Source organism: Triplophysa rosa, linkage group LG20, assembly GCF_024868665.1.
Source record: "Triplophysa rosa linkage group LG20, Trosa_1v2, whole genome shotgun sequence".
Lineage (NCBI taxonomy): Eukaryota > Metazoa > Chordata > Actinopteri > Cypriniformes > Nemacheilidae > Triplophysa > Triplophysa rosa.
Genome location: NC_079909.1, coordinates 17,952,204 through 17,980,149, shown reverse-complemented (window position 1 = coordinate 17,980,149; position 27,946 = coordinate 17,952,204). Strand labels below are relative to the sequence as shown.

The 27,946-nt window shown below is 38.6% G+C and overlaps 1 protein-coding gene across 12 annotated transcripts in view; it reads left to right on the top strand.

The window, feature by feature from the left end:
• kcnab2a (potassium voltage-gated channel subfamily A regulatory beta subunit 2a) overlaps positions 1–27,946 on the top strand; it is a 69,903-nt gene that overhangs the window by 7,917 nt on the left and 34,040 nt on the right. Inside the window, exons 1-3 of one of the 12 annotated variants that reach the window (XM_057362514.1) lie at positions 852–1,159; positions 19,426–19,595; positions 20,725–20,766. In XM_057362514.1, the coding sequence (XP_057218497.1) occupies positions 19,519–19,595; positions 20,725–20,766 (119 nt within the window). In that variant the 5' untranslated portion in view covers positions 852–1,159; positions 19,426–19,518. Of the gene's footprint in view, positions 1–850; positions 1,263–1,662; positions 1,770–19,425; positions 19,596–20,724; positions 20,767–23,432; positions 23,507–26,080; positions 26,440–27,946 lie in introns of those variants that run through there. The other 11 variants (XM_057362516.1, XM_057362519.1, XM_057362517.1 and 8 more) reach the window with 11 other exon arrangements.

Here is a 27,946-nt window from a genome sequence, read left to right as displayed (position 1 = left end):
CCAACTGCGCTGGAGTGCGGATTTAAATGCTTAACATGGAGACGGTTTAAACTGTTGCAGCCATTAAAATAGTTTAGTTTTCAATGGTAAATTAGATATATTTCGTTTCCTTTCTTTATAACGTTAGTTAAGAAAAATGTTTTGAGTATTTCTTGTTTGTTGCTCAGGCACAGAACGCTGTTTGATTGCCAACCGCGCCAGAGACACGGATTAATAAAGCATGACAGGCATGAGACTGTTTAAATTCCTCATTCAGCTTCAGCTGTCACCATAAGAAAAAAGACTTTGGATACGTGCGACATAGTGACATGCAACCTGCGTCCTTACCGGGTCCCAAACTGTTCCAAATATTAGGTTTGTCGGACATCATGCAGCGCTGCACAGACCGAACAGCGCAAAGCATGTTTCATTAATTGCTCTCGTGTTGTTTGATAACATAAGCAGATCTGTGCAAGGCGCACATAAAGTTGAACACATAATAAATCACAAACTAGCATTTTTATGTTGTGGTAGGCCAGTTTCAAATTGCATATTTGGCACACTGCCTTTGTTGTCCTCACTGAATTTAAAGTGTTCCTACACCGCATTTTTGTCTTCTCTTACAGATTAACTCATGACGTTCGCTCATGGGCATTCATATTCAAGCGCGAATGAGAACCGCTTCGGGGATGCCAGAAAAAAAAAGAATATTCGAATCTCAAAATTGAAAATCGAACGCCAACCCACCGAACGAATATTCGAATAATCGAATATTCTGTTCCAGGCCTAGCAGAGTGCCGCGTTGCTGTGATGTAAGGGGGAGGTACCCTGTGTTTAATGTATCTACTCTGTGTTCCTCAGTCTCTATTCACTGGCATTGTCTCGGGTGACTCGCCTGCACATACTCGCTGCTTCTCTCTCTCTTTCTCTCTCTTGCCCATCCGCCCCCTCTCTCTCTCACACACACACACACACTCAGGCATACAGGCACACACATTGACAGGGTAGCGTGGAGGATAAACCCACTCACCTTTCCCGTCTCATCTCCCCCACCCTCCCTCTCTCTCTTGCTCGCCGCCGTTCCCGACGCTTGGCGGAGGCAATCTGGCTGCATCCACCCAACTGTTCTTCAGCCTAGCTGAGCAGGAAACACTGCATCAGGCGTCGGCAGAGGACTGAGGTGGGTAGTCAAGCAACAAGACTTGCGCTGGCGCTCCTTTCTCTCTGCTTTCCTCTTCACCACCTCCTGTCATCCGTCTAAGCGTGAGTCTCCCTGTGTGCGTGTAAGTGTGCAGACAAAAGAGATTTGTGTCTTTATATCTCCTTGTCTTTCATGTCTCGGTGAGCACATATGCTTTCTGCATTGAGAGGTGTAGCTGTATACCATTTGGCACAGTTATTCTGTCTGGCTGTCTCCCATTGCGCTGAATGTAAGATGCATACTGTGTGTGACTAAATTTCCTCTACCTTAGCGTCATATGGTTCAGAAATGTTACCTTCAAAAGAGGAAATGTCTGAAAAATGCTTTGAACGGGAAGCATTTGATGGCTGAACGTGAGCATCCTGCTCTCACCTGCTGCAGTGCCCATCTGTTGCCCACAAATGCTGGCTTTATGCAATGCAGTGTTGTTATGGTATGTTGATAGAGATTGCAAGGTTAGGCTGCGTTATTATTTCTGTGTGGCATTGTGAGAACCGTCTGTTGGAGAGGAAGTGTTTTTTTCTGCTGGGTTGTGTGTGGATTGTGTCGCTCTGCCTGTGGGCACAGGGCCAGGACTGGTGAGTATGAGGTAGGCGCGAGTCATTGGGATTTGGTGCAGTAAGTTCTTGTCATAAGCTATGGCGTTAAGGAACAAGATGCTGGTCGATCTCGCTGTTCTTATAGAAAATTATGTGTGACACTTTTATTAGCATTTTTGGTAATCGGTACTATTTTTACTCTGTCTTTACCCTTAGAAATCAGGTCAAAGGGTTTGTGCTTTTCTTTTTGAACTTTGTGGTAACATATTCTAGCTGAATGTATAGCATGCTGATTTTTCTTTATGTATTGAGGCATTATCCTTAATAATAGGATATATACCAAATATAAACGAATAGCATGTTGTGTGGTCTGTTGCACACTTTTGAGAGTAATAAACAAAAAAAGTTTATGTAGCATATTATGACAAATGACACCTTCATGCTTTGTTTTTGGTTTGTATTGGTGGTACCTACTGCCTTTTTTTGGTATTTAAAAGTAATAACAACAATCATGATGGTTAGAGAGCTATGTACAAATTCAGAATATCAAGTGCAGTATAATGCAGTACAGAAGTAAGGGCTAATGTTTAAACTAAAAACAACATATATACTATATATCACCATCATATAATAAAGGTTTTTAATGAAAATATTGCTATGGCCTTCCAGTGTTTTGTCAAAACACAATATGCCTGCGAAAGAATGGCTTACAATTTGTAATGTTCTAATGTCTTTGCTGCTAGTGTAAACGGCGGCATGGACAGTAATAAAAAATGGCCTTTTTATAATAATAAAGACCTTTTTCTTGATGCTGTCTATGTTGGTTATGTAATCCTAAGACTCCTAGCACTGTCCAAGAAGATGTTAGCTGTCTGGATGTTATTGAATTCAATGTACTTTCTTGCTGTTATTATTCAGCAGATATCAAAAGGCATAATAGTTGCAGAACTGTTTTCTAGAAAACAGGAAGGAACCTGTTTGTAAATGTAAGGTTCTCCTTAGAGAGAAAGCGTCTTAACAGTTCTCTCTAATCATCCTGTGGTGCAGGCGCAGGGCTTCTGTCTTGGCGCATTAGTCATGTTTGGGATTCCCACCAGAGAGAAGGTGTGCTCTTGCAGATTTGTGTAACCTGCGGTATTTATCACACCTGTCTGCATCACAGGTGTGTTTATGTGTGTGTCATTTAGACCACCCAGTCATGTTGTAATAGGATCTGTATGGCACTGTGCGGGGTCTAAAAGATTTACACTCAACATGCAAAAATTGAGATTAAACATGCAAAATATTACTTTCAATTAGATTTCACTGTAAGGATATAGCTTAATTATTTTCTGACATTTGTGATGTAAGTGAATCAAATTGATGGCGATAGATTGGCCAAATATTTAGTTGTATTTTATTGATCTCCAGAATTCCCACAGGTTTTTATTTTGTCACAGTTTTACGAAGCCATGATTTGCTAGACATTTTCATTCTAGAGATCACTTTATTGAACAAATGTGTATACACCCAAGTAAAAGAGGGATATCATTGTGTCAAGTTTGACTGGTAAATGCTAACATTAGCAAGATCATTGGTTTGTTTCCCAGGGAACAGACACAAATTGTTTTTATTAGGTGCACTGTAAATTGCTTTGGTAGTCTGACAAGCGCATAAATGTAAAGTATTAACATAGCGGATTGATTTCTCTCTCAATTAGACCGTATACATACCTTTTATCCACTTTTTAGCATATCACTAGCAAATCAGCTCATATCAGATTTGAAGTGAAAGTCACTAAAAGCAAATGCAGCACTAAATTTGGCTTTTAAACAGGCTTCCTCAAACACTCATCCTATGTATTGCTGGTCAGTAGTCTCGCCCTAAACTCACACCATTTTTTGTCAGTGTTAAGGTGCGTTCAGACCGCCAGCGACTGTGTCGCTGTGTGTCACTAGTCTCTTGCTACGAGGTCGTTAGAAGGCGTTCCTAGCTTTGGTTGCTCTAGTAACATTTATAAACAAACCCTGCAGTAAATCGATTAATCGTTTTTTTAAATGCGGTCGATTCAATATCGATTCTCAAAAGCTGTGAATCTATTTTTTTTCTTTCATATTTCCGCAAGCACTGAACATTCATTAACGTGAATGTTATTGCTACTGCTATCCACTAGATGTCACTTTTCTTTTTACAATGGGTGGATGTTACAACAGGGAGTATCCTTCATTCGTTGCTTAATTAACATGGCGGATGCGGGTGTGTCCTCGAATTTAACATCACCTTCACATAAAAGGAAGCGGTTACAGCTAATTTTGTTAGTTATACTGTATCTTAAATGTAAAATAATCTGTTCTGTTTTATATAATCCCAAGTGTGTTTAAAGTTTAATATAAAGGTTTGTGGCTCTTCCATTTTTTAATTCAACATTGTAATGTGATATTTACTGATCTTTTTTAGAAATGTCTATAGGATTTGTATTAAATCTATAATCATTGACTCAAATCGAGAATCGAATCGAATCGAGAATTGTAAATCAGAATCGAATTGAATCGGAACATCAGAATCGATACCCAGCCCTAGTAACTGACGAGAGACAGATGATGTGAGCTCCGCTGCTTTACTCCTATTGGTAGTCGCTCTTGAAAGTCGCTCATCATTTGCATAAAGTTGAGCAAATCTCAACTTTATAGCATTGCTAGACCTGCCCACTTCCTGTTGTCAATGGTCACTGACGCGGGAAGTCGCCGGCTCTCCATTGAAATGAATGACATCGCCTCACTTTGTCGCTGGGTGTCTCTGGCGGTCTGAACGGGGAATTTTTTGTAGCACCATAATGTTAATTCCACCTCAAACTATAAATGGCGTAAAACTTTTCATTTTTTTGACATTTAACATTCTAAAATATCTGTAGATGTATTTTAAGGAATTTCTGTCAAGTACCATGTGGCTAGTAGTTTGTTTTGGACTCTGAGGCTCATATATTTAGTGCAGAAATGAGGAGAGAGTTCTACTTACAGGCCTACGTGAGAGAATAAGTGTGAGACAGACATTTCTCTCTAGGGGCTCAATACTGATCTTTCTTCCACCTGTTCACTGGCTGTGTTGGAAACAACACAGAATTGGCATGGGATGAAAACAGGCTGGAACTACATTTTATAAACAACAAATTATTCGGATTAATGTTCAGTGTCTTGTAACATTTTCACTGACCTATATATGAATGTTTATTTTTAACTAACAGGTTAATTATGTCCAGCTTCAATTGCCTGAAGCCACATTTCATCCTGAATCATCTGATTTAAAATAAGGAACCAATACATGTGTCTTATTAACTAACACTAGTTGTTAACTAGCTTTGGTTAACAGGATATTGTTTTTAGGGTGCCTTTAATTGACAAAACTTAATGCAGAGGAGCTGAACAACTGCCCTTTTATTATTTATATATATAAACTTCAAAACTAAATTGCAGTTTTAAAACAAATTCAAAATCAAATAAAAAAATGAATATTACAAAAGTCTCTTTAATACAAAGAAGCTAAGACTTTGTCTGTGCTTTTCATTTCACAGCGGCCCCTGCTGTTCAAAACATGTACTGCGATTCTTTTAACGTCTCAACCGACTTTAATGATCACATATTATAATCGATTTTCAACCGGCTCACAGTGAATAGTTACATCCCTTCTTGCAAGCAATAGTTTTGCTTATTTTGCTTTCCTAGCAATTTAATACAAAACAATTATTTTATTAAACCTCGCTGCTGTGCTGTCCTGAAACCTCATATCTCCATATTTTGTGATTTTTAGTTTTTGTCATAAATCGTTATTCTTTGTCACCGTTTATGTTTGTCACTGGGTTTTGCAAATGCCTTTTCAATAAAAAGTGTTAAAAACTGCCTGTTAACTTTGAGAACACAGTATTTAATCATTTAAAAAGTAGCGTTATTTCTTACTTAAAATATTAAGTTTTAAATTGTGTAGTTGTGATTTATTAAATATTATCATATTTATGATACGTTCTTATCATTAGCAAGGAGACATGCAAATGAATAACACCTTTTAGTCATTAGATGTACATTTCACATGAAAGGGTTAGTTCAGGGTTACGTTGGTGAATAATTGCTTTATAGAGTGTATATGTTGTTATACTGAGGTACGGGGTTGACAGTCTGCTTTTGTTGTACAGATGGTACAGTTTTTGTCATGCCAGCCGCTTGTGTTTGTCATAGGCGTCATTCATTATTCTTTTTAATGAACCGCTAGCCACAGGCTGTCCAGTGGGCCTCGGCTGACTAAATGTTGTCCTGTATCAGTATCAGTCAAAGAGGAAGAGGTCACATTCCATCCCTCACACCCCTCACTGGACAATCGCACACACAGCCGCTGGAGGCTGAGCCTGAGGTGGGCTGGAGGGATACAGAGAATGCCAAAGAAAGAGAAGAGAATGAGAGAAACACACACAAGGATTGAGGAAAAACAGTATTCAGAGGGGAGAAGTAGAGAGAGACGAGGCAGAGTTGACTATTGCTGAGTAAAGCTGCCTCTCTCTTCTATGCAGTTGGTCTCTAACCAATCGCAGCCTGGCTGCGTGACTGAACTCACCAATTGCATCAATCTCTGTTTGTGTTCTTGTTCGGATGTGTGTGTGTGTGTTAGGGGTGTAATGGTTCTCTGTAAAAAATTGAACCGCACTGTTCTCCACCAACCGCGGCTCATCTTAAATCTGATGACACATTCATAATAAAACAGACTGACAAAGTTCAGCTAATGTATATTTGTCGATGGATACACATTTAATACCTACAACAAATCAAATACCATAGACAAATTTCAATAGGATTGACGTATGCTGTACAGTCATTTATGCTTTCATCACCCGGGTGTTGTGAGCGCGCGAGTGCAGGTGAGACCTGAACAACACATGTTGCCGTTTAAACTACACTCATTCAAGCCTTGCCAATTTAAACATTTAAGTGCAAGATGATGCACAAGAAAACTCGCTTGCGTGCTGTGAGAAGATCCGAATCGCGCATAAGGAAAGTCTCGAGACATGGCGAAATATTGAGTTGTCTTTGAAGCGCTTAAACGGACAAATTCACACATGAAGTAGGTCAACATGCCCCTCTTGTCGAGTATCTTAACAAACATAGTCAGTTATGTCTTAAGTGAACGGACGAAACAGAAGAAAAACAACGCATGTGTACAGTATGAGTGTACTGGATCTGTTTCATTCCTCTTAAAGCGACAGCAGCATATTCCTGCTGTCTGTTAAAAGTCAAGGAAATCACTCACTGCTTGTGACTCAATAGCTTCTGTAACTTCAATTATGATTCATCTTTATTTCATTTGTACATATGCAATGTTATGTTTTATTTGATTACTTTAATCCATTTCTACCTTGAAAGGTATACAGTATACACAGTATCTTATTTTATTTTCTGCTTTGCCCTGTTGTTTTATTGGTGCTGTTACTTGTAGCTTGATTAGTTGTTCTTATTTTTATTTGTCAGTAGTCCCTTTTCCCTGAACATAGCACAAACCGAACCGAACAGAAACCGTGACACAAACCGAACTGTGAGTAATTTGAACCTTTACACCCCTAGTGTGTGTGCATGAGGTGTGCAGGCACATTTGCTCTCATTCGTGGTGTGTAAGAGGTGAGTGAGAGTTTTCTGATGTCGGTGTTGCTGATGGCTCTGTTGCAGCAAAAAATGATGATTCACTTTAATCCACACTGAAAGCGCAGTCACAGAACTGTTGTACTAGGATCAGTTTAAAAATATTGTGTGCTATACTGCAATTCTTTCAGATAAGTGGGTGCACACACATTTTTATGCATAGTATTTGGCTTGGATGTTAGTATGCAAACACAAATACCATGCCCAACATTGCATTCGTTTACCTCAGCCCAATGCCGCTTCCTCTACATTTTTGTGTTTTCCGTACAGAGGTTTGTTTGTTATGCGTAAGCATTGCTGCTTAGTTTTCCTGTATTGCAGGATGTTGAGTGTGAAGATTGGCCGTTTTTTAAAGAGCAGTCAGGAGACTGTCCCGCGGCAAACGCGTTGAAAGCAGCACAGATTTGGCGTCTTGTGAGTCACATGTGGGGACATGTATGTAATTAGACAGATGGCCCGTGTGTTTCTGTACATGTGTTTATGGATGTTATATATAGATGTTGCTTGGGTCGTTCGGGCAGAAAGACCAACACAATGTATTATTTTGTTAAGGTTTTTAAAAACTGTTGGTAGCACGATCTGTTATGTCAAGATTAGGCATGTTAAATAACAACTCAATCTAACACAGTGTGACTGTACGCTTTTAACGATACAGTAACACAATAACGACAGTGGTACTGGTATCTCACATCAGAAAGAACACCCAAATATTTGCTCACAATCATACATACATGTTCAGATATATGCACATGAAATATCAACAAAAAATGGAAAATAAAAAGAACACAAATACAATAAGGCATATGTGGTCAATAAATACCATATCATAAACCTCAAGCATTGGACAGTCACTTGGCAAAGACAGTCCTGTACGCTTTTTTATCTTGAGGATGTTTAAGTTAAGAACCCAACTGTGCAAAACTTGAAAGAAAACTAAAGGTTTAGCATTACCTGTAGTAAAACGTGGTCACCCAAAATAACAGCCTAACTTATTGTTCAAGTCAGTAAAAGAAAAGCTTTTTATTTTGAGACTCTTATTAGAATAAATTGCCGGTATAAAAACACCAATCTCTGTAGCTTTAAACAGAATATAAAGTATTTCCCACAGCATTCCTTTACTTTATAAAACAGGCTAAAAGACTTTCTGTCATACTTTAATTTTATCTATTGGTAAATATTATACGAATAGTTAGATATTTTCCACGGCAAGAGCTCTTTTGTTTCTATTAAGTGCTGTGTTGCATTTTTTTATTCTGAGCAGAAAATCAGCCCATCCTATCTGCTCCCAATATGGTTTATTCAACAAAACCTCACCTGTGTTCAGTTAGAGAACTTTACTGTATTAGGGTGAAACATCAGCGTCAAAGTTTGCAAGACAACATTTAAAACACGAGAAACAAAAACAAATGCATCTTTGCAAGGCATAAATAATATGTGATGCGATCAATGAAATACTATTGACATGTCAAAAGAAGTAAACTGGCCTGACAGGGCCTGAATCCTCTTGCACTCATTTCAGGCCATGAGACCATTCTCGCTGTTGAGCTTTGCAATATATCACAGGGCTCAGTGGGGGCCTATTGCAGTAAAAACCAAATGGCAAATGTGTTGTGACGTTGAAGGTGTCGTCCGTGTGTATTTGTTTATTGTGATCCAGCTGGGGCTAAAGCTGCCTCCCTTCTTTTCTCCTTCATCACTTTTTGAATGGCTGTGCCTACTCAGCTCTTTCCTCCAATATCTCTTCAACTGCAGTTTTCTGTCCTCCCTCCTCTTACTCAGCGTGCAGGGCAGCTGCTGCAGGCAGCCTTTTTCTGGGGGCATGTTTTTCAGTCTGCTTACAGCACTCTGCGTGCCTTGCTGCATTTGCACACGTTTCATTAGTAATTCTGGACCATTCTCGCAGCATTTTCCCCCTAGGTTAGCATCAGCTTTTGTCAGAGTGGTATTTCAGCATCCTGGGGGAAGATTCAGTCGGGTATTGCTCACACAACAGCTACCAACAGGACAAACTTAAGAAACACGGAAACAAAACAAGACATTTTGTCATAATTTAGCCGCACTGCGTTTAAAGATACTGATGTGTAATTGTATAAACAGGCTTTAATACAAAACATCCCAGATGTTGTGTATTTCTCCACCACCCATCTCTTGAGTTGCAGTGACTGCAAAACCAGAGGGTTACTTAACATCACTGTTCTGATCTGGCTTCGCTCCATGGTGTTCTTTTTTAAGTGCATTCATGTTTAGATGTACTGTATGAAAGAATGTTGGTTTCTCTGCACATCACTAACTGTATGGGTGTAAATCCTGCTGGTGGTTTGATGACCTACTTGTTTAGACAGCCAGTGTTGTTTTGACATAGCTGGAGGTGTGTAGAGGTGTATGTGATGCACAGATGAACATAAGGAGTGATGGGTTTTCTCTCACACACACATTCATATTGACACACCGTCTGTGCTTCGTAGGACCGGTATACAGTGTTTTGTTTGATCATCCCGACCAGCCCTGCTTTGACTCATTCAATGACCTAATTTGGGGTGATTGTCTATTTGACAAATCAGTGGCAGATTGGGGTTGTTTGGGAAATCTTTTTGGAAACTATTTTGCAGTTCCATTTGTTGGTGCTAGTGATGGTACTGAAATATTGTTGTTTATCGGTCATAAATGTTATAAATATAGTAGGGATGCACCGATAGGATTTTTTTGGGCCGATACCGATTTTAACAAATAACTATCGGCCGATACCGATATTGCTCAATTGCATGCAGTACTACACAATATTAGCTAGTTTTTCTGCCAATTAATTTTACTGAACATGAATTGGATCCATTTAACATTTTAAGAGAGGCACAAGTGTAAATGTGTCTAAATGTAAGTTAAGATAAAAAAACAATAAGACAACATGACAATCTTCAAAGGTGATTCTTCCTATCCAATATTTATTTTATTAAAAACATTAACTCAAATTTGACTTAAAATTGAACATTTCTGTAATAAATTTAAATAAAGTTTGTGCTGTTGTTATTTACAGTAATTATTTTTCTCAGAGTAAAGCATTGGATATTCAGACATCCAACTCATTGCCTCCATGCAGTTAATTAATAAACTAGGGACCTATGAAATCCGTTTTATTTTTTCCTAAATTCCGTAGTATTTTTTCTAGGGCTGTGTATTGGCAAGTGCCTCCCGATACAATACATATCACGATAGATGGGTCACGATACAATATATTGCTATATATTTCTGTACGATACACATTTGCGATATATTACGATACTTTAAATAGAAAATGTAAAAAATAGAGCTAGAAATACAACATGCTGTGCACCACCGGGGGTTTTCTGTAAGGATAAGTGTAAAAACATCCCTTATCTCTGCAGAGTGGCCATGTGTAGAGCAGCGCTGATTCAGTTTATGTGTTTGCATCCACCAGATGCTACAAAGTCCACTACAGTACACAAAACCACACCACTCATTCACATGTCGAACAAGCAGATTGCATATTTAAACAGCAGCTGAATAATTATTAGCGCTATTCATAGCACAATTTGAATTTTATAAGCTGTTCAGTGCTAACGTTACTTTCTGCCGTGTTTGCTGCTTTCCATCCGTGTTTGCTACTTCTGTGTTTTCCGCATCAAGGAAATCATAGGGCCCTAATAAACCATTGGTATCGGCCTTTTTCATGCTATTGCCGATATGCCGATGGTGTTAAATTAATCCAATATCGGCCGATTAATATCGGCGGATCCCTAAAATATAGTCATTGTGCTGTTTCTGATTTGTATCAAAAATCAAATTAAAATAAATACACACGACATACCTTTAATTCTTAATGTATTTAAGGGGTAGTTTGCAAAAAATGAAAAATTCGGTCATTATCTACCCTCATGTCATTCTAAACCTTGACTTTCTGCTGCAGAACACAAAAGAAGATATTTTGAAAAATGTTTGTTATCAAACAACATTGGCCTCTAATGACTTCCATTTATGGACACGAAACCACTGAGACATTTCTCAAAATATCTTGTGTTCCACAGAAAAAAATTATACAGATTTGGAATGACATAAGGGTGAGTAAATCATGACATCATTTTCATTTTTTGGTAAACAATCGCTTTAAACCAATAGATATTAAAACATAAACATATAAAAATATTGTGATCATATACAGTATAATGTACTTTGTGAGTTTTCTGACTGTACACCCCTAACTTTGTCATTCCAGCCAAACGATGTCATGTTAAACAAACCCTGTGTCATCGTGTCCTACCGCTGCCGCACCGCCTGTCCTTCACAGACCTGACTTCCCATGCCTCTCTCCTCTCCAGACAGAGAGATACTGATCTCTGGTCTATTCTTTACAATACAGAGTGCACCACAGTGCACTGAGTTATTTTTAATCTATCCCCTCCTCTTCAAATGCACACCTATGCGGAATCTAATCCCCGCCTTCCCTTTGTGGCAGTGATCCCTGCATATCTCCATCTCCGTTCACCCTTCACGTAACTCCGCAAAGCACATTGAAGATCGGTGACCTTTCATGCCCAGGTGGACAATCAGTCTGACACGATACATCATGCGAGCTGATTCAACCATCTCTGAGATAACCAACAAAAAAAGGCTGTCAATTTTGTGTTGAATGTGACATGGTGTGGCCTGGATTTAATTTTGCACCACACCTTAGCAGTGATGCTGTTAGCACCATAGACATATGTATATAACTAGACGCCACATTGGCCGCTTTGCTCCACTGCTGCGATACGTCAATAGCGCCGCCATATTAGTGAGGGCAGCAGTGCACTAAAAGCCCACTGAACCCAATGGGAGAGCTGCGCTTTTTCTGCATTAAAAGCACAATCACGTTTACATTTCTTAACATATTTAAATGGTTTACGATATACGTATAGAGTACAACTTTACCATGTCTCTATGTGCTTCATGTCTCGATTATAGCTACTTTAAAATTAATGGTTCTCATAAGGAAATGTGAAATCCATTATTTGTGCCTGTTATTCGTGAGAATCCACTAGATGGCACCATGTTCAGTGATGTTGTAGACAAGACAAGCAACAGAATAAATAACCACATTATAGTAGTCGAGAATAAAACAGACATGTAGCCTAGAGATTGATTCTGGGATTTATTTGAATCATCGAACAAAACACCCAAGGTAATGTCGTTTTATTTACGTGTTAAATAAAAACAAATGTTTTTCACTGTGGAAATGGCTTTTTCTGTAGTAGTTTTAGACGATAAAAAGTTAAAAGATGTTCTTTTATTTATCCGGTAAACACGTTACAGCAGTAAAACATGATGTATGTGATATAGTAAAACAAATAACATTGCCGTGCATTGTAAATTTGAAATAGCAATATATAGTCATATAGTAAAGACGAATTGTTTTGATTTTTCCCATGATTTTAAAGTGAATGAGCTGTGTTCTGATCATGTGCATTTAATCTGCCTTAAATTATTTCACATTAGCGATGTGTACACAATTATTAAGCCTAAACGACTGCTTGACAAGCCTGAGTTTTAACAGTTCTGTATGACAATAAATACATTTTCAAGTCTAACCATCTTTAACTGGAGCCAAAACGTTTCTGTACTCCACGTAAATAGAAAAGTATTGAAATTAGTTGAGAAATGAAAACGATGTTGTGTTTTTATCCAGATAACTGCAGCTCCACCATTCACTCGTATGTCTTTGTAGTCGGCTTTTGCCCTCACCAATATGGCTGCGGGGTTGACGTACGATCCAGCAGACAATGCGGCGTCTAGTTATATATATATATATGTCTATAGTTAGCACTACCTAGCTCTCTGAAAGGCCAACGGGTTCAACGTGTCTCTGTGTTTTTGGTAAAATGAAAACGAGGGAGAGCCAGAGAGGGCTTATCCAATCTCACTGCCGCAGTTATGCAGTAATGAATGAGAAACACTGTAGATTTAGGCCAATGTAAGTAAAACATAATAGTACAGATCTGTGATACGTTTTCTGGCATTGATATAATCAGGGTCCAAAATTAACATGCTTTGTTGACAAATAAATACTGGAATATCCTGCATATATATGAATTTTAATACAGAACACAGTTTCATGACCAGTTATGTTGTGGAATTGGTAATAAATTTAGAAAGAAGTAAAATTTGGAGGTATTATACATATTTATTCACCAGGGATGTAACGATTCACCATGAGCCAGATGAAAATCGATTATAATATGTGACGATTCAAGCCGGTTGAGATGTTATTTGAATCGCAATACCTGTTTTGAACAGCATTGAATCCTATCGTGAGATCAGTTTTATGAATCGCATCGTACATGAATCGTGAATGGTTACATCCCTATTATTCACCAACTCATTGGTTGATGCACAAATATGTTAACTTGCTTGGATCATTCTCAAGATGGAAGTCAGAGCCAAATGCCAGGTCACCTCTGTCTCCAGCGGAGTCAGATTAGATAGAGTGAGACCATAAAAAGGGGCTATTTATGGATTAGGAGAGCTTTATATGGCATTGCCTTTAGGGACCAGTTTCTGGACAGCTGTTTGGAGGCCAGCCGTCACCCTGTCTGCTGGAAGGAGGAATCAGCATAGATTAGACGTCAGTGTCATATCAGCCTTTCATTCAAGCGATTAAAGGGCACTGTGGGACATGAGATGATATAGAGTATTAGAATTGCTTCTTGTTTATGGACATTACAGTCCATGTTAGTTTTACTTCAATATGTTCAGGGATCAATATATGCTATAGGCACTATAAACAACATCTTTGACATTTTATATAAATATGCAATGCAGGACATCACGTAGAGACATTTTTGTAGTTTTAATTTTTTATTTTAAAATACAGTAGGTTGATGATCTTCTGGTCATGCATTATCATATGGCTGTGAACATAGTTTGCTCAGTGTTAAAAGTAGTAGTCATGCAATGCCTCTTTCTTGTATTTTTACATGTGTTCTGTGAATGTAATCAAATTTATCAGCTTTATATTACACTTTTTATAATGTAAATATAATGAGATGAATTATTGGATTTAACACAGACAATGTTGGTAAGGAAGTTACTAGGGCTGGATAATATCTATTCTTCGATTTTAATCGATCTTCAATTTAAAACAATATCGATTTGGGAATTCTTTATGCGTGTGCTTTGAATATCTGTATTTCACCTCTCGTCCTGAAGATGTCACCATCACTCGTGCTGATATTTACTGTATAAGCCCATTTTGAATGTTTGTTTTTTATGAAATCTGTTTTATTTGTATAAATCTGTTTCATGTTGTTATGAATTTAACTGTTAAAATAAAAAGTACAAATAAAAATGTTGGTTAGTTTGGTTACCCAAAGTAAAAATAAAAAGTAATTCCAAACATAATTGTGTGGGCTCTACTGTTAATGTGAATGTGTATTTCACTAATACTGTATAGCTAAGTAGGGGGGTTTCAGTTACCAGCATATATATTTAAATATGAATTCCATGTCTGCAAAACTAGCATTTTAATCTAAGTACTGATAACTAATCGATATTGAATCGAATCGAAACCAAATAAATAAGAATCGAATCACCAATTTGGTCGCAAAACCTGGCCCTAGAAGTTACAGTAGTTTCGTCTTGTGGTACTGGACTTGGTACTGTACTATTCCAGGTACAGCCTTTGGCCTGTTTTTATAATCATTTTAGTCTCTCAAATACACTGAAATGTATTGAGGTAAGAGCCACTAGAATGCATGTCTGTCATTTCAAGCCTCCTTTCATGTTCCTGTTGAGAGTTCAATTGTGTGCCGAATCTGTTACATGGCTGAAAAACGCTAGATCCAATTTATACATTTCAAAGGAGATTGGAGTGTTATATGACATCGTCCCAAGGTTCTGTTATAAACAAGATGCTTGCATAAATGTTTTTGATGAGCGTTGTGCTCCCCATGTAGTTGACCTGTGCTGTTCCTATAAGCAAGTGCTCCTGTTTCAGCAAAGTGGATCTCAGACGCAAGCGCTTGACTTTGTTATCTTGTTTCTCTTTTCTGTGTGCCGTGTGTGGGAGGTTTGCACAGACGGAATATAAGCATTTTAGAAAGGAAAGTGACTTTGGTCGTCTTTTCCAGTGATTCTTATTAGAAATATGCCACATTTTGTCATTGAGGGTGCTTGGATTTTGTGTTGTCAGGTGATTGCTTTTTTATATTTAAATAGCAAATTAACAGGGCCACTCAGAAAGGGAAGCTTGGCTAATATAACAGCCTGTTGCTAATAAACACCCCGATGACCTTAATTCCACATCCTAAAGTGTTGACTAAACTATTCATTTCACCACTCAAGTATATTTTTTATACCTGCATTAGTTGGATTTTTCCCAGGGCCCTGCAGAGGCGTTTCCTGCAGTGAACATGTCACGTAGATGATTCCAGTAAGCTGTTTGTATGTTTCTTGTGTGGTGACAACAGCCACACTGTTGTGCTGTTTTCCAGCAATTCACTTTCCTGTGAATACGGAACAAGTCCCTTTGGTGGCTGTCATCCACACAGATGGGATCACTTCTCTTTCAAGGCAGGAGTTCAGTTTGTGACCTTTCGTCTTGCACACCCTTTGTGTGTCTCATCATGGAGAAAAACCATCAGGGTGTTACATGCCTGTTGAGTCAGAGGACCTTTGCTGTCACGTGCTGTGTTAGTTCTGTTTTTCGTGCAAAAACCAATACTTCAACACTCTTCATATTTATCATATTAACAAAATGAACATATATGTACTTTTGATGTAAGCCCAGTAATAGGATAGTCAAGTAGCAAGAACGTCAAACAACCTGTTTGGCTGATGAACCGTCAATTAAACGTCAGTCAAACATTTATTTTTCATCATTATTTTCTAAAAATATCCTTCCATAAGCACCATGTATTTCACCCATTGCCAAATACCGAATAGTCGAAAATTCTCAAAAACTCTGGACCTCTGGACATTCTTCCTCTTTTACACTACTATATGTCTTTCTTTTTCACCTTTCCTTTTCTCCACACACATTCACACGCATGTGTGTAATGAGTCACTTTCACTTCCCCCTGTATAAAGTGCACAGTTGCTGTGATCTGCTGAGTTCACCTTGCATTGGTTCTGGCTATTAAAGTAGTAAATCAGCACACAGGTCATGCTACAACTTTCAAAGCCCGAGTCCGCTATCCTACCGCAGTACTGCAGTGTTCATCTTTCACTATCACCTTATCTATAATGAGCTTCCCAATGAAACTAGCATTTTCACATTATTATAAACATGTTTTTTTCCACGTCGCTGTAAGCAACACTACAAAAGCCTTGTGCTTTTGATAAGATGTGTTTTAGGTTGATAAAATGCCAAATGACATTACATTAAAAGCAGTCTCTAACAAAAGAAACTCTGCAAACTCTAACAAAAATTTCAGCTGAATAGATTTTATTTATAAAATATTTCGAATAATTCTTTCATCTATTAATGAATGTATGGTACCATTGGTTCATTCAACCAACATTAAACTCAATAAACTATTTATATGCTGTTTCCACACAATTTACCTAATATTCACAACCGAAAATGCAACAAAACTCTTTATTGCATCACAATTCAGTGCTGATCTGACCTATGTAAGTGCCAGTCTCACTTCTTTTTTATTTTTATAATATTTTTTTGAATGTATGCATCCATACTTTATTTTATCTATTTTTATTGAATCCGGTATTAGATTGACAAGTCATTTATTTATTATCATTTATTATAGGCACCGATATGTAAATTTTGGCCGATAACGAGAAACCGATAATTCAACATTGGAAGCCGATAACTGATATATTGGCCGATATGCAGTATCTAAATATTAATATAAAATTCCCTAAGACTGAAACAAAAGGCAAAACGTGGACAACTGCTTTTATTTGAAAACATTCACTGCACTCCATTAGTTCTCTTTTTTTCCCCTGAAAATCATGTACCAAGCCTACTTAACACTTTTCTGGTATATTTTTTTATTAAATAAACAAATTATAGATGTTATTCCAGAGCAACCCAGAGAAATGTTCTTAATAGACACATGTCTAACAGGTCTCAAGAAAGAAAGCATTCAGACAGCAGTCTGATTCAAACTATGCTTTTGTTCCTATAATTTACACATTCATAAATACTCAACAATGTTTTGCTAATAGCAGTAAGTGAATGATCACGACGAAAGATAGTACTGCAATGTATTTTAACTGTGAGCAGCGTGCAGCTGAAGTTTAACAAGAGGATATTATTTATATAAATTTTATTATCGGCCGATACCGATAACATTAAAAATGACCACATATCGTGCATCCCTAATTTATTCGTAATTTATCTATTTATTGACTTTGTTCAATGACAGTGAGTAATCTTGTTCTCAGCATTGGGCAAACTAATTGTGATTATAATTTTTGCCATAATCGAGCAGCCCTAGTTCTTCACACACTGTTTAAACCAAATCCTTATGCAATGTATATTGATTTATTATGGATTGCATTTAAGATTTTTTATAAGACATCTTGGCCTCATAATTTGCGCATTGGCAGCCTGTGCTAATGTGGTCGAACATTCACGGTAACCTTGTGCTTCTACTGATGGTTTCTTCTCGCAGTTATTCCAATGATGTGTGACCTAACCTACTCTTTACTACACAACATACGGTTCCCCTCTGTAATGAGACATCCATCCCATGTCCTGCTTAACATGATGGAAAGAGGAGGGCAGACAGCGTAAAATGAGTCTTTGGGAATTGGAAAGACCGTATTTCTGGTGTCAGACAGCTGGTATGTAGAGATTGATGGCAGGTAAAGTCACCTTGATGATGGGTACAGAAGCACACGCTGATGTGTTTTAAGCGTGTCCTTTAACAACACTCACCTAAGAGTAATGAGCGCTGAAATGAGAGGTGGCTGTGAAGAATGCTGCTGTGTGTGTATGTGTTAATGTAAATGCAAAGGTGTTTATCGGTTCCTCTTGGGGACCAGTAAACTCCTCCAGTTTGGAAACTCTGCATTTTACCATGCCGCCTCCCTGGCCCTGTGCGGAGGAAGCAGGTTTTATCACGGTATTTCTTGCGGGCGTTCTCTGAGCGTTTGTTTTACTAAATAAAGCATTTTGTAACCAGTAGTAGTATTTATTAGTATGTGAATAAATAATGTACATAAGTGAGTTGTGTTTATTTAGGTGGAAACGTTACAGATGGAGTAAAACTAAATGCTCTTAAGTGGCCCTTTAAATTGCCACCCTACTTCTTTGACCTTACTTCATCTCTTTTTCATTCTCAGTGTCTTTATACTTTCACAGGACTTTCTCTCTTCTGACCTTATGCACAACCCTCTCTTTCCCTTTCTGTCTTTGCTTTAAAACCATTAGTCTCGCTAGGCCATTGCTGCTATATTTTTGCACTGCATTATGGTACATGCTGTTGTATAATGCCGTAGGAACAAGATTGTAGAAGAACCCTAGAAAGGGATGGGGGAATCTCACTCACATTTGCAAATGAAAATTTCCGTGTTTGAATATGGAAAGTGGTGCACTGATGCGGGTGACATCTCACACCTAATTGCAATTCATGAACTTTCCACCAGCTTTAAAATCCCTGTATGTACATCTTGTTGCAAAATTAGGGCAGCATAATAGAGTGTGAATATTAACTGGGTCATATTACTTGATAACGTTAAGGGTGCATCCAGTCTAATATTTTATCCATGAACTATACATACTTGTAATTCTGATGTTGAGATCTATTTTATTTGTTTTGACATCACACTACATTCAGATATGGTAATAACACACTTTAGGACACACTTTAGCACCTTACTTTAGCTACATTATCTTTATTTTTGTTTCTGCAAAATTGAATGCTTTTGCTGTATGTGGTAACCGTGTATTATTGCGATGAAGCGCCCTCTAGTGTTGCCTATGCATTCCTACAGCTTTTTGAAGCACTGCAGTACTCTATTGATGTTTTTGTGTATTACTGCACCATAATATTTGAATGATTGCTCAAACCCTTAACTCGATTTATTTGTGTTTCAGAGGTCCTGTAAGGTGAGAGTGAGCCACGTCAGTTGACTGGAAAGAGAGAGACCCCTTGGCAGCCTGGCCACACCCCCCACTCTCCCATTCCCCATGTATCCAGAATCGACCACAGACTCGCCCGCCCGTCTCTCTCTCAGACAGACGGGCTCACCGGGCATGGTCTACAGGTCAGTCTGTTTTTTAAAGCAATTCATCAAGGGAAAAGCATCACCTCTGTGTTTAGGGTCTCTGGTGTTCAGTTCATGATGATCCTTGTATGTTAATGCTTGTGGTGACTGATTTAGCCAGGCCGGATGTGTTCTTGTTTTTCCTTTCCCTTTTTTTGGGGGTAGTGACACAGTCCTGTCAATAAACATATGGTTTTATTTAATAAGTCCTTAAACCTACATTAAATCTAAAACTGGAAATGCGTTAGCTTTAACCCTGGACCAAACCCTAAAATTAGGCTGATGATCCAAGAGCACGTGCTACTTGGCAAATACACTTTCACACTCACATGCCGGTGTAATTGTCCTCTGGGCATGTTATCTGGCTTAAAGAGAGATGCTACAGCAAAATGAATTTAACACCTGAAAAAAGTTATTTGTTGTACTATTGTTTGTTTTTTGTATAATTTGTTCGTGTGTATAAGATCCTCTGTCAATTTTGTTAATGTGCATCCAAGTTCTGTATGAGTTTGACTGTTGGTAAACATTGTTAGTTTGAGTTTTGTTTTCCTCCGCTGTTTTTTCCCGTTTTGAACAGCAGGTGGCGGCGACAGTCTTTTCCCAGCTCGAATATAAAACATCAACTTAACTGCCGTGTATTTATGTGGGTCAAAGATCTTTTTTGATTGTGATGTAAAGAATGATTATTACAACCTCTATGTTAGTTTATTGACATATTGAGTATTATTGCCTAAAGTATCTGAATTTTAAAGCTTTAACATGGGAAATCACTGAACTATTAGTTTTTGCATAATTTTTGTTATTGCTTTAGACAATTAACAAACAGCTTTGTGTTTTTATTCTGTGGAGTTCGTTATTTTAGTTTCACATTTTACCTGTATTTATTTGTGGCGTCATTATCTTTTCTTCATCAGACCTGTTTGTTGTTTCACTGTTTTTCACTCCTTCGTCAGTGTCAGACATACGTCTCTTGGCTCACATTCCTCCATCAATGTTCAAGCAGTGACACAGTTCAAACACATCTCTGTGTGTGTGTTTATTGCCCTCGTTCTAATCTTTCCACTTTTGCCTGTAAGACTAAGCCTTCCTCTTTCTCTCTTTCTCTGTTTCTGTCTCCTGCTGCCCTCAGTGCGAGGTACGGGAGCCCAAAACGCCAGCTGCAGTTTTACAGGTACCTCTTTCTTTGCTGATTAATAAGCCATGGCCATCTGATACTGCACTTGTTTTCATCTGTTTTGGAAAGCACCTTGAGTCGCCTTGGGTTCATTCTTAGTTTAACTTGTCCTGATACCAGTGTTATACTGTTGATAATACAATGGTGTTATAGCCATAACACATGTGATTACAGTCCGGTTTGCTTGTAATAGTTAATAGCTGATCAATTATAAATGTACAAATCGAGATAATACCCATGAAAGCCAAGAGGTTTTTATATTGATATAATATTGAAACCATCTTATATGTAGTCTGTAAATGATTTGGTGTTGTGCTAACTTTTTTCATACAGTACAGTAGAGCTTTCACTGTACAGTGATGAGAGCTATTAACAATACAGCGACGTGCTGTGTGTCAGAATAGTGTTTCAGCAATCCTTACACAGTGTACTAAGATTTTATTGCACTCCATGTAGAATTAAAAGTGTCATTGAGTTCAACTGTTGTGCAACTCAAAGCATAACAAACATGAAAGAACGGAAGCAGTGAAAATACATTGACAGCCTGTGGAGACTGGTCTTGCGAGGCAGCCTTGGAAGAACGAACTCGGATGGACGCACCGCAATGACTTATGGAACTTTAAGCATGTACGGTTTATGCGCAAGTTTGCATTCAATGCATCCTTAATGTCAAGAACACATACGGGTACTTTCATGCGTTCTCTGTGTTCTTGAGTATCGGAACTGTACTCCGACACTGACTGATGACGTGGAGCGAGAACACAAGGACACAAGACCGCTGAAGAACGCATATTGAGAAACAACCGTTATGTTGGTTGTATTTTGTTCACAAATTTGTGCAGTCTTAAAAAAACTAAAAGAGGAATTTATTCTGGACCGGCGTTGTTTATGTCTTCTGAAGTGGTCTTTATGTTTGTGTATATAATGCATTTAAAAAAAAGAAGTCAATGCACAGAAAACAGCATTGATCAGGGACAAACAGTCAATTTTCTTTGCGTTCACACAGAACAGTAACTGGCTTTCAAAGTGAAATTCTCTATTATCAAGTTTAGTTAAGGTCTTAGTTTACTATCCATTCACACTTGTTTTCCTACAAAACGAAGATGTTTTTCAAGCTTCATGTAAGAAATGGCATTTGTCAATTAACAACGTTGTAGATAAGCAAAACTATCCTGTGCAATACATTTGGCTAGTGGTGGGTATTAGTTTCACAGCCTGATTTAATATGATAAGTGGTATCTTGAGCTTGAGTTTGTGCTTGGTAAGATTTTTATGCAGGTGTGTTTCCTCTCATTAAAGCAGATTTTTACCTTCACTTGGAGAATGAAGGACATTTTCTGTACTGACCATTACAGACAGTATTAGAAATAGTTTTTGCCTTGTATTTTTAGTTTAGATTCATGCACTGTGATTCACAAAATTGTTTTGCACAGCTATTAAATATTTTGCTTTTGAGATGTTTTTGCAAACAGTTGCGAAGCCATCCGGATGTGGTGATGCATACTGTAAATATGTCAAGGCCCCACAACATCTGAGCAATTGCTGTTCAAGCACAAATGATAATGGAATAGATTTTTTTACATTTCATGTGAAACATCCTCCTTGCTGGAAGTACAAGATAATCTCTTGTTTTATGAAGCGTCTGCCTTTATCCATCAGGCTGCTGAACGCATCTGTAGTGCACTTTTCTTCCCGTTTTCGTGAGGGATCATATTTTTATGGGTTGAACAACGTGGTTGTTGTGCTGATGGGCTCTTAAAACCCCTGACTCTGTAGCTCGGAGGCTAATGAGCGCGCTATTGGATTTTGGTTTCACAGACTTGCACATTTCTGCCATTTTAAGTTTAAAGTCTTTTAGAGTCGCATCACAAGATCCGCCTGCAGGAATCGATCATTATGTTGACACTGGCGGCCGGACAGAGAGGGATGAGAAATGAAGATTAGCTCTTTTCAGATATTCTTTTGGTGTCTTAGGCTTTCTTTTTTTGTTGCTTGCTTGCTGTGGTTACTCAATAAATGAATTGTCACACAATGTTGTGACCAGAGGTTTTATTTTTTATTTTTGTTTTCCATCAGTAAAATATAATGACGTTACTCTGAAACGTGATGTTTCTGTTTTATAGTATCATTTTGGTTGTACACAGTTCATCCTAAGTTTTTTTTTTTTATGAGTAATGCGTTCATACTGGCATTTATTGTGGAAAGCTTATGTAGTTGGTTTTAAAGTATAAAATGAATAAATGACAAATGATGACTTTGATTTGTTAAACATCCAACATCCCAGTGTTGCGAAATATTTTGTTGATTTTGACTTAGACTTAAACTTTATGTTTGTGTGTTTGTTTTTCTAAACATCCACAAGCTCGCGCTAGCTTCATTAGTGCACTAAAATGCCTTTATGTATTATCTCATATGGAGCAACAATCAAAAGCTTTTAGCGCAAAAGCTTCTGTGAATAATTTAGACCAGATATTATTTGCTGCGGTTAGCAGAAACAAATTTCTCCCCCCTCGAATGACATAAATGGATTTTCTTCATAGAGAGGAGCTGGCAGAGGTGATGGACGGGGTTGAGGGGGGTTGGGGTGGATGAGGGCAATGTGATTTCCACTAATGGCTTTAGATGCTGGCATGTAAGACACTCCCAGTTTGGGTGGATCGCTGCATTGCTGGCTGTGTTTATAAGGGCAGATTGACATTCATACGTCTTGTTCATGAGCCGACCTCCAAGACCTAAGGTGAGTTTTGTGCTGATTGCGTGTCTTTGGTATGACTGCCCGCCCGCCTGCGTGCATGAGTTGTCCTGTTTTAAAGTGCTGTTTCCAATCGGATCATACAAGAGCTGCATGGATATTTGATTATCCACTTATGTGGATGCTGCAGAATTTGTTTGAGGGGCATTTCTTTTGCATTTTTCATGCTTTAAATGGTTACGATCGTACTATTCAAATGGTGCTGTAGTGACCAAAATGCATGGTTAAGTTTTATTTTTGACATTTTTTATGGTTTTAGGGAAGCTGTTGGCCGTGTGGGTGTGTGCAGTGTTATCATAGAAAGCTGTGCTGTAGTTGAGTGGTTTCTTCAATACACCATTCAGCCGAGATTTAGAGAATCTGTTCACGCTTATGATAAGAAAAACTTCCGCAGGACCTGTGCAACAAAGATGAGAGCATGTTTCCTTGGTGGGGGGGGGAGTTTTGCAAGAGAAAGAAGTAAAACATTTTTTTAAATATAAATCTATTAATGCATTTTGTATGGATTTCATATCTGCATTTTTATAGTAGTTTGATGGATCTGATTCACCTGTTAGGCAGATGTCTTTTTTATGTCGGAATACTTTTCTATCCAGTGTTAATTGCGCTTACACAGATAGCACTTAAGTCGCTATGCTGTTTTTACTGCTAGGCGTTCCAACTTCCGACTGCAGTATCTGTATCAGGCGGCAGATGCTATTGGCAGTCATTACACCACATTGCCTCTGCATATCTAAGTTAAACCCTGCTCAAGTTTTAGTGGTTTGAGATGTTCATGTCTGGCTCAAACAATGACTGGTCCAAAAGTCACAGTATTCAAAAAACCCTTTTCAGTCATTATAACATTTTTGGGGGGAAATTACTCACTTAATCTTTGGCGCACAATGATAGTGTCTAAAATGGTGATGCTGCAGACCCATAAGAACAAAAAATCACAGATGAGATCTTTTTTATCAATCAAGTTATTTCTCCTAGACATTAATGAAATTAAATGGAGAGCGAAGTCTCCTGCATCTTTCTCCTGGAAAAAATGCCGAAAAGGTATCTGTTAGTTTTAGAAGAGATCTCAACAATGTCACAAACTCAGCTTTAGTCTGCAATGAAAGGTCAATGTTAGGAAAGATCTACATTTATTGTACACCTCTATACTCTTCATGGATTTAATTCTGGTTTTCTTAAAAGCATTTAACAATGATTTTAAACTCTAGTTTGACTTTAATTACATTTTTGATGGCAGTTGTTTGTTTTGTTTTGTATTAAAAAACAACAGCTTTATTTGTTTAATCGTTGGCTCGGAGTCAAAAATACGTCTGTGGAAGAGATAAACGGCCTTTAAATACACAGCCGCAAGTTTCTATGGCACTGAGAACCGCAGCTCTGTGTCATGTTTTCTCTCCAAATGCTTTTCTGATATGACCAGGCTGTTAAATACGACGAAAACAAATATCGATACGTGTCTTTTCTGTCTAAATGAAGCTAACGCATGAGCATATGCGCTGTGCTGTCTGTCTTCCTCTCGCTCGCTCTGATAACTGCATACAGGCTCAAGCAACGGCTTCAGGTGAGAGACGCGTAAGAAATTAGTCCTATTAAATTAGCGTCCTATTAGAAATCAGCGCATTCCAGGACAAACATCTTAAAAATGTCTTGACAGCAAACATCAGAACAACGTGGTAACCGTTGTTAGCGGAATAATTGACTCCGGTCCGTTGAATTCTTAGAAAAAAATAATGTGGTGTAAAGGCCACGACGCGCATAATTAACTAAGAATTCAACAGCCCATGCTCAATAATTCCTTACTTATGTAATTGCATTGTATATACCCCCATGTGAAACTTTAAAAACACAAAAAATTAAATAAACAAACAAACATGCAAAGTGTTCAATTGGGGTATAACATTCATGTCTCCTAGTGCTTTTTGAGTAAGGGTTATCTCATAGAAAGTTTTGAATCAAGGCACTAAAAATTTAAGTAAATAAATAGATCCATATCTATTAGCCGCAACACTTTAGTGGTTTAGTATTTGTAACTGTTTTTACTTTGTCAGTTAATGTGGAATAAAGGCCTTTTAATTCATTTCTTAAATGAACCCTGGGTTTCTTCATTAAAAAAAATGAGCACTGTCACGATAGTAACCTAATTGAGATGTTTGGCTTGTGTGCTATTATGTTTGTCCACCTGTTGTTTCTTGCATGTGACCGGTGTGTGTTGCTCTCTGGTGTTTCTGTTTACCTACAGTACCTGCCTGAACCCACCTGAGTCTTGTAGTTGTGTTATTGTATCTGTCAGGAAAGGGGCGGAGCAATCTCTGATTACAAGACGCACGGCCTGACTTCTCTGCCACTGATAGCCCGTACCTGTTTTGTTCCCTCCTCACCCTTGCTATTTAAGGCAATCCCTCAACCCAGCTTTCGACTCTGTCCTGGTCCCAGTTTCCCCGCCTGTGCTTGGTGTGTGTGTGTATGTGTGCGTTCGAGTATCTATAACTCGTGCCACAATCAGACGGGTGCGAGAGCATCAGTGTATTTGAGAGGGGCGGTGGGGGAAAGGGTTGAATCATGTTTGCGGGGGGTGGGTATGCCGGGGGGACAGTTGGACGGCGAAAATCCACTCTCCCCTCCGAAAACCTGCAGATCCACAAACCTGTGGGGGCTGGCGTGCGGAAAAGCAGTAGTAGCAGCAGCGGAGGCAAGATGCTGTCCATGACCTACAGCGAGAGTATACGGAGCGGCATTAGCCGGTATCACTCGGATCAGGGTCTGAATCAACCCCCTCCGAGGCAAACGGACCATGCTGAACTCCAGCGACTTAGGGAGCAAAGGGTCGCCGCCCAGGTCAAGAACATGGAAGACTTCCTAAAGATGAACGGCCTGGCGCTGGAGGAATGCGTGTCGTACCAGACCGGAATGAAGTACAGGTAAGAAAGAAATACTGCTATTGGAAGCTGGTAGGAAAGACTGCTGTGGTAGTGTCCACTGCTAGGACAGTTTTTCCAGATCTGCGTCTAGTTCTTCTTTGGCACTCTTAAGTTCCGTGCTTTGCTTAACTACGAGTGTGCATTTGTCTTTATAAAACTTTGTGAGCTTTATTGATGCAGCTCAAGCCACAGGTTGATACGATGATCACTCTCGTCCTACTGAAGCTATAAAGCTAAAGCAATAAAGCTCAACATAATGATACTTAACAAGAACATCCAAGAATGCAGAGATCTGCACCACTGCGGTTACTGCAGTCCATTTGTTCCTCTCCATGCCAGCAGATCGGGGTTTATTTTCATCAACTAGGTCGCTGGCATATTTGCTCAACAATGAAGGAAGGACACATCCGTCTCTGAGTCAGTAGAGCAGAGCTTCTCAGCATGTGATAAGATTTTCGTCCATATCATGGGATTGTTGGATTCTCAGTGTCTTTGCTCCAGGTTAGGAAATTTAGGCGGAACTGTGTCAGCTCCCTGTTGGAGAAAATGCAAGAGTTTTGGGTCATGAAAAGAAGCTTTTGCAGCAGACACACACAGTAGGACAGACAACAACAAAAGTGCTCGTGATATTTTTTCATCTTTTTTTAGTTAGAACCGCGTGGATGGATGGTGCTGGCATGGTAGGAGAAATGTGCTGGTCTTTGGCTGTCTGGTGTTGTGTATCAACACAGCAGTCGGTCAGCATGCCCGTTGCGCTTTGATGTAACACTCACTCAGCCGACCGTTAAGAGCTGATCTGGTGTCAGTTCTGGGAGCGAGAGTCACGTTACAAGGCATGCGGTTGTTATTCTATTATATCCAAACAATGGGTTATAAAAACCTACTCAAGATGAAAATTTAGGGCTGGACAATAAGGACTGCCCGATGGCCCGGGGCCAGCATGGGAGACCTTCGGGCCAGTTGAGAGAACTTTCAGTTGCCCGATCCTGTCAGTGCTGTATCGCCACGAAAGTTTATTATTTGCAAGTTTATAGCCTTGCCATATTCTCAAATGACGCAAAAGAGAACTCAATTGGGTTCTCACGGGCTGTGTGTATGATATGCGCGCTGCCGGAAAGCCGCATCTCCGACAACGCGAAAGAATAATAAACATCTCTGTTTTTAACGTTCATCAAACAACAAAGAGAAAAAACATTCACTGCTCCTGACTGATTACATTATAACTTTAGTAAGGTTTCATTTATATTTAATTTATATGTTGAAGACTATACAAGCTTATTTTACATTTGGTTATTTAATTTCTGTACCTGATAACTACTATAAGATCAATGTGAGACACCCGAAAAGCACTCATTGGGTCTAATTCATGAAACATTCGTAAATATATGAGTAAATATACGAGTGATTGCGCGTAAAACGGACCTTCCCGAAAACTCTCCTCCGGATTCACAAATACTTAGTAAACGGCAGATTTGATTGTAAAATGTGTGTATGTTAATGAATTCCA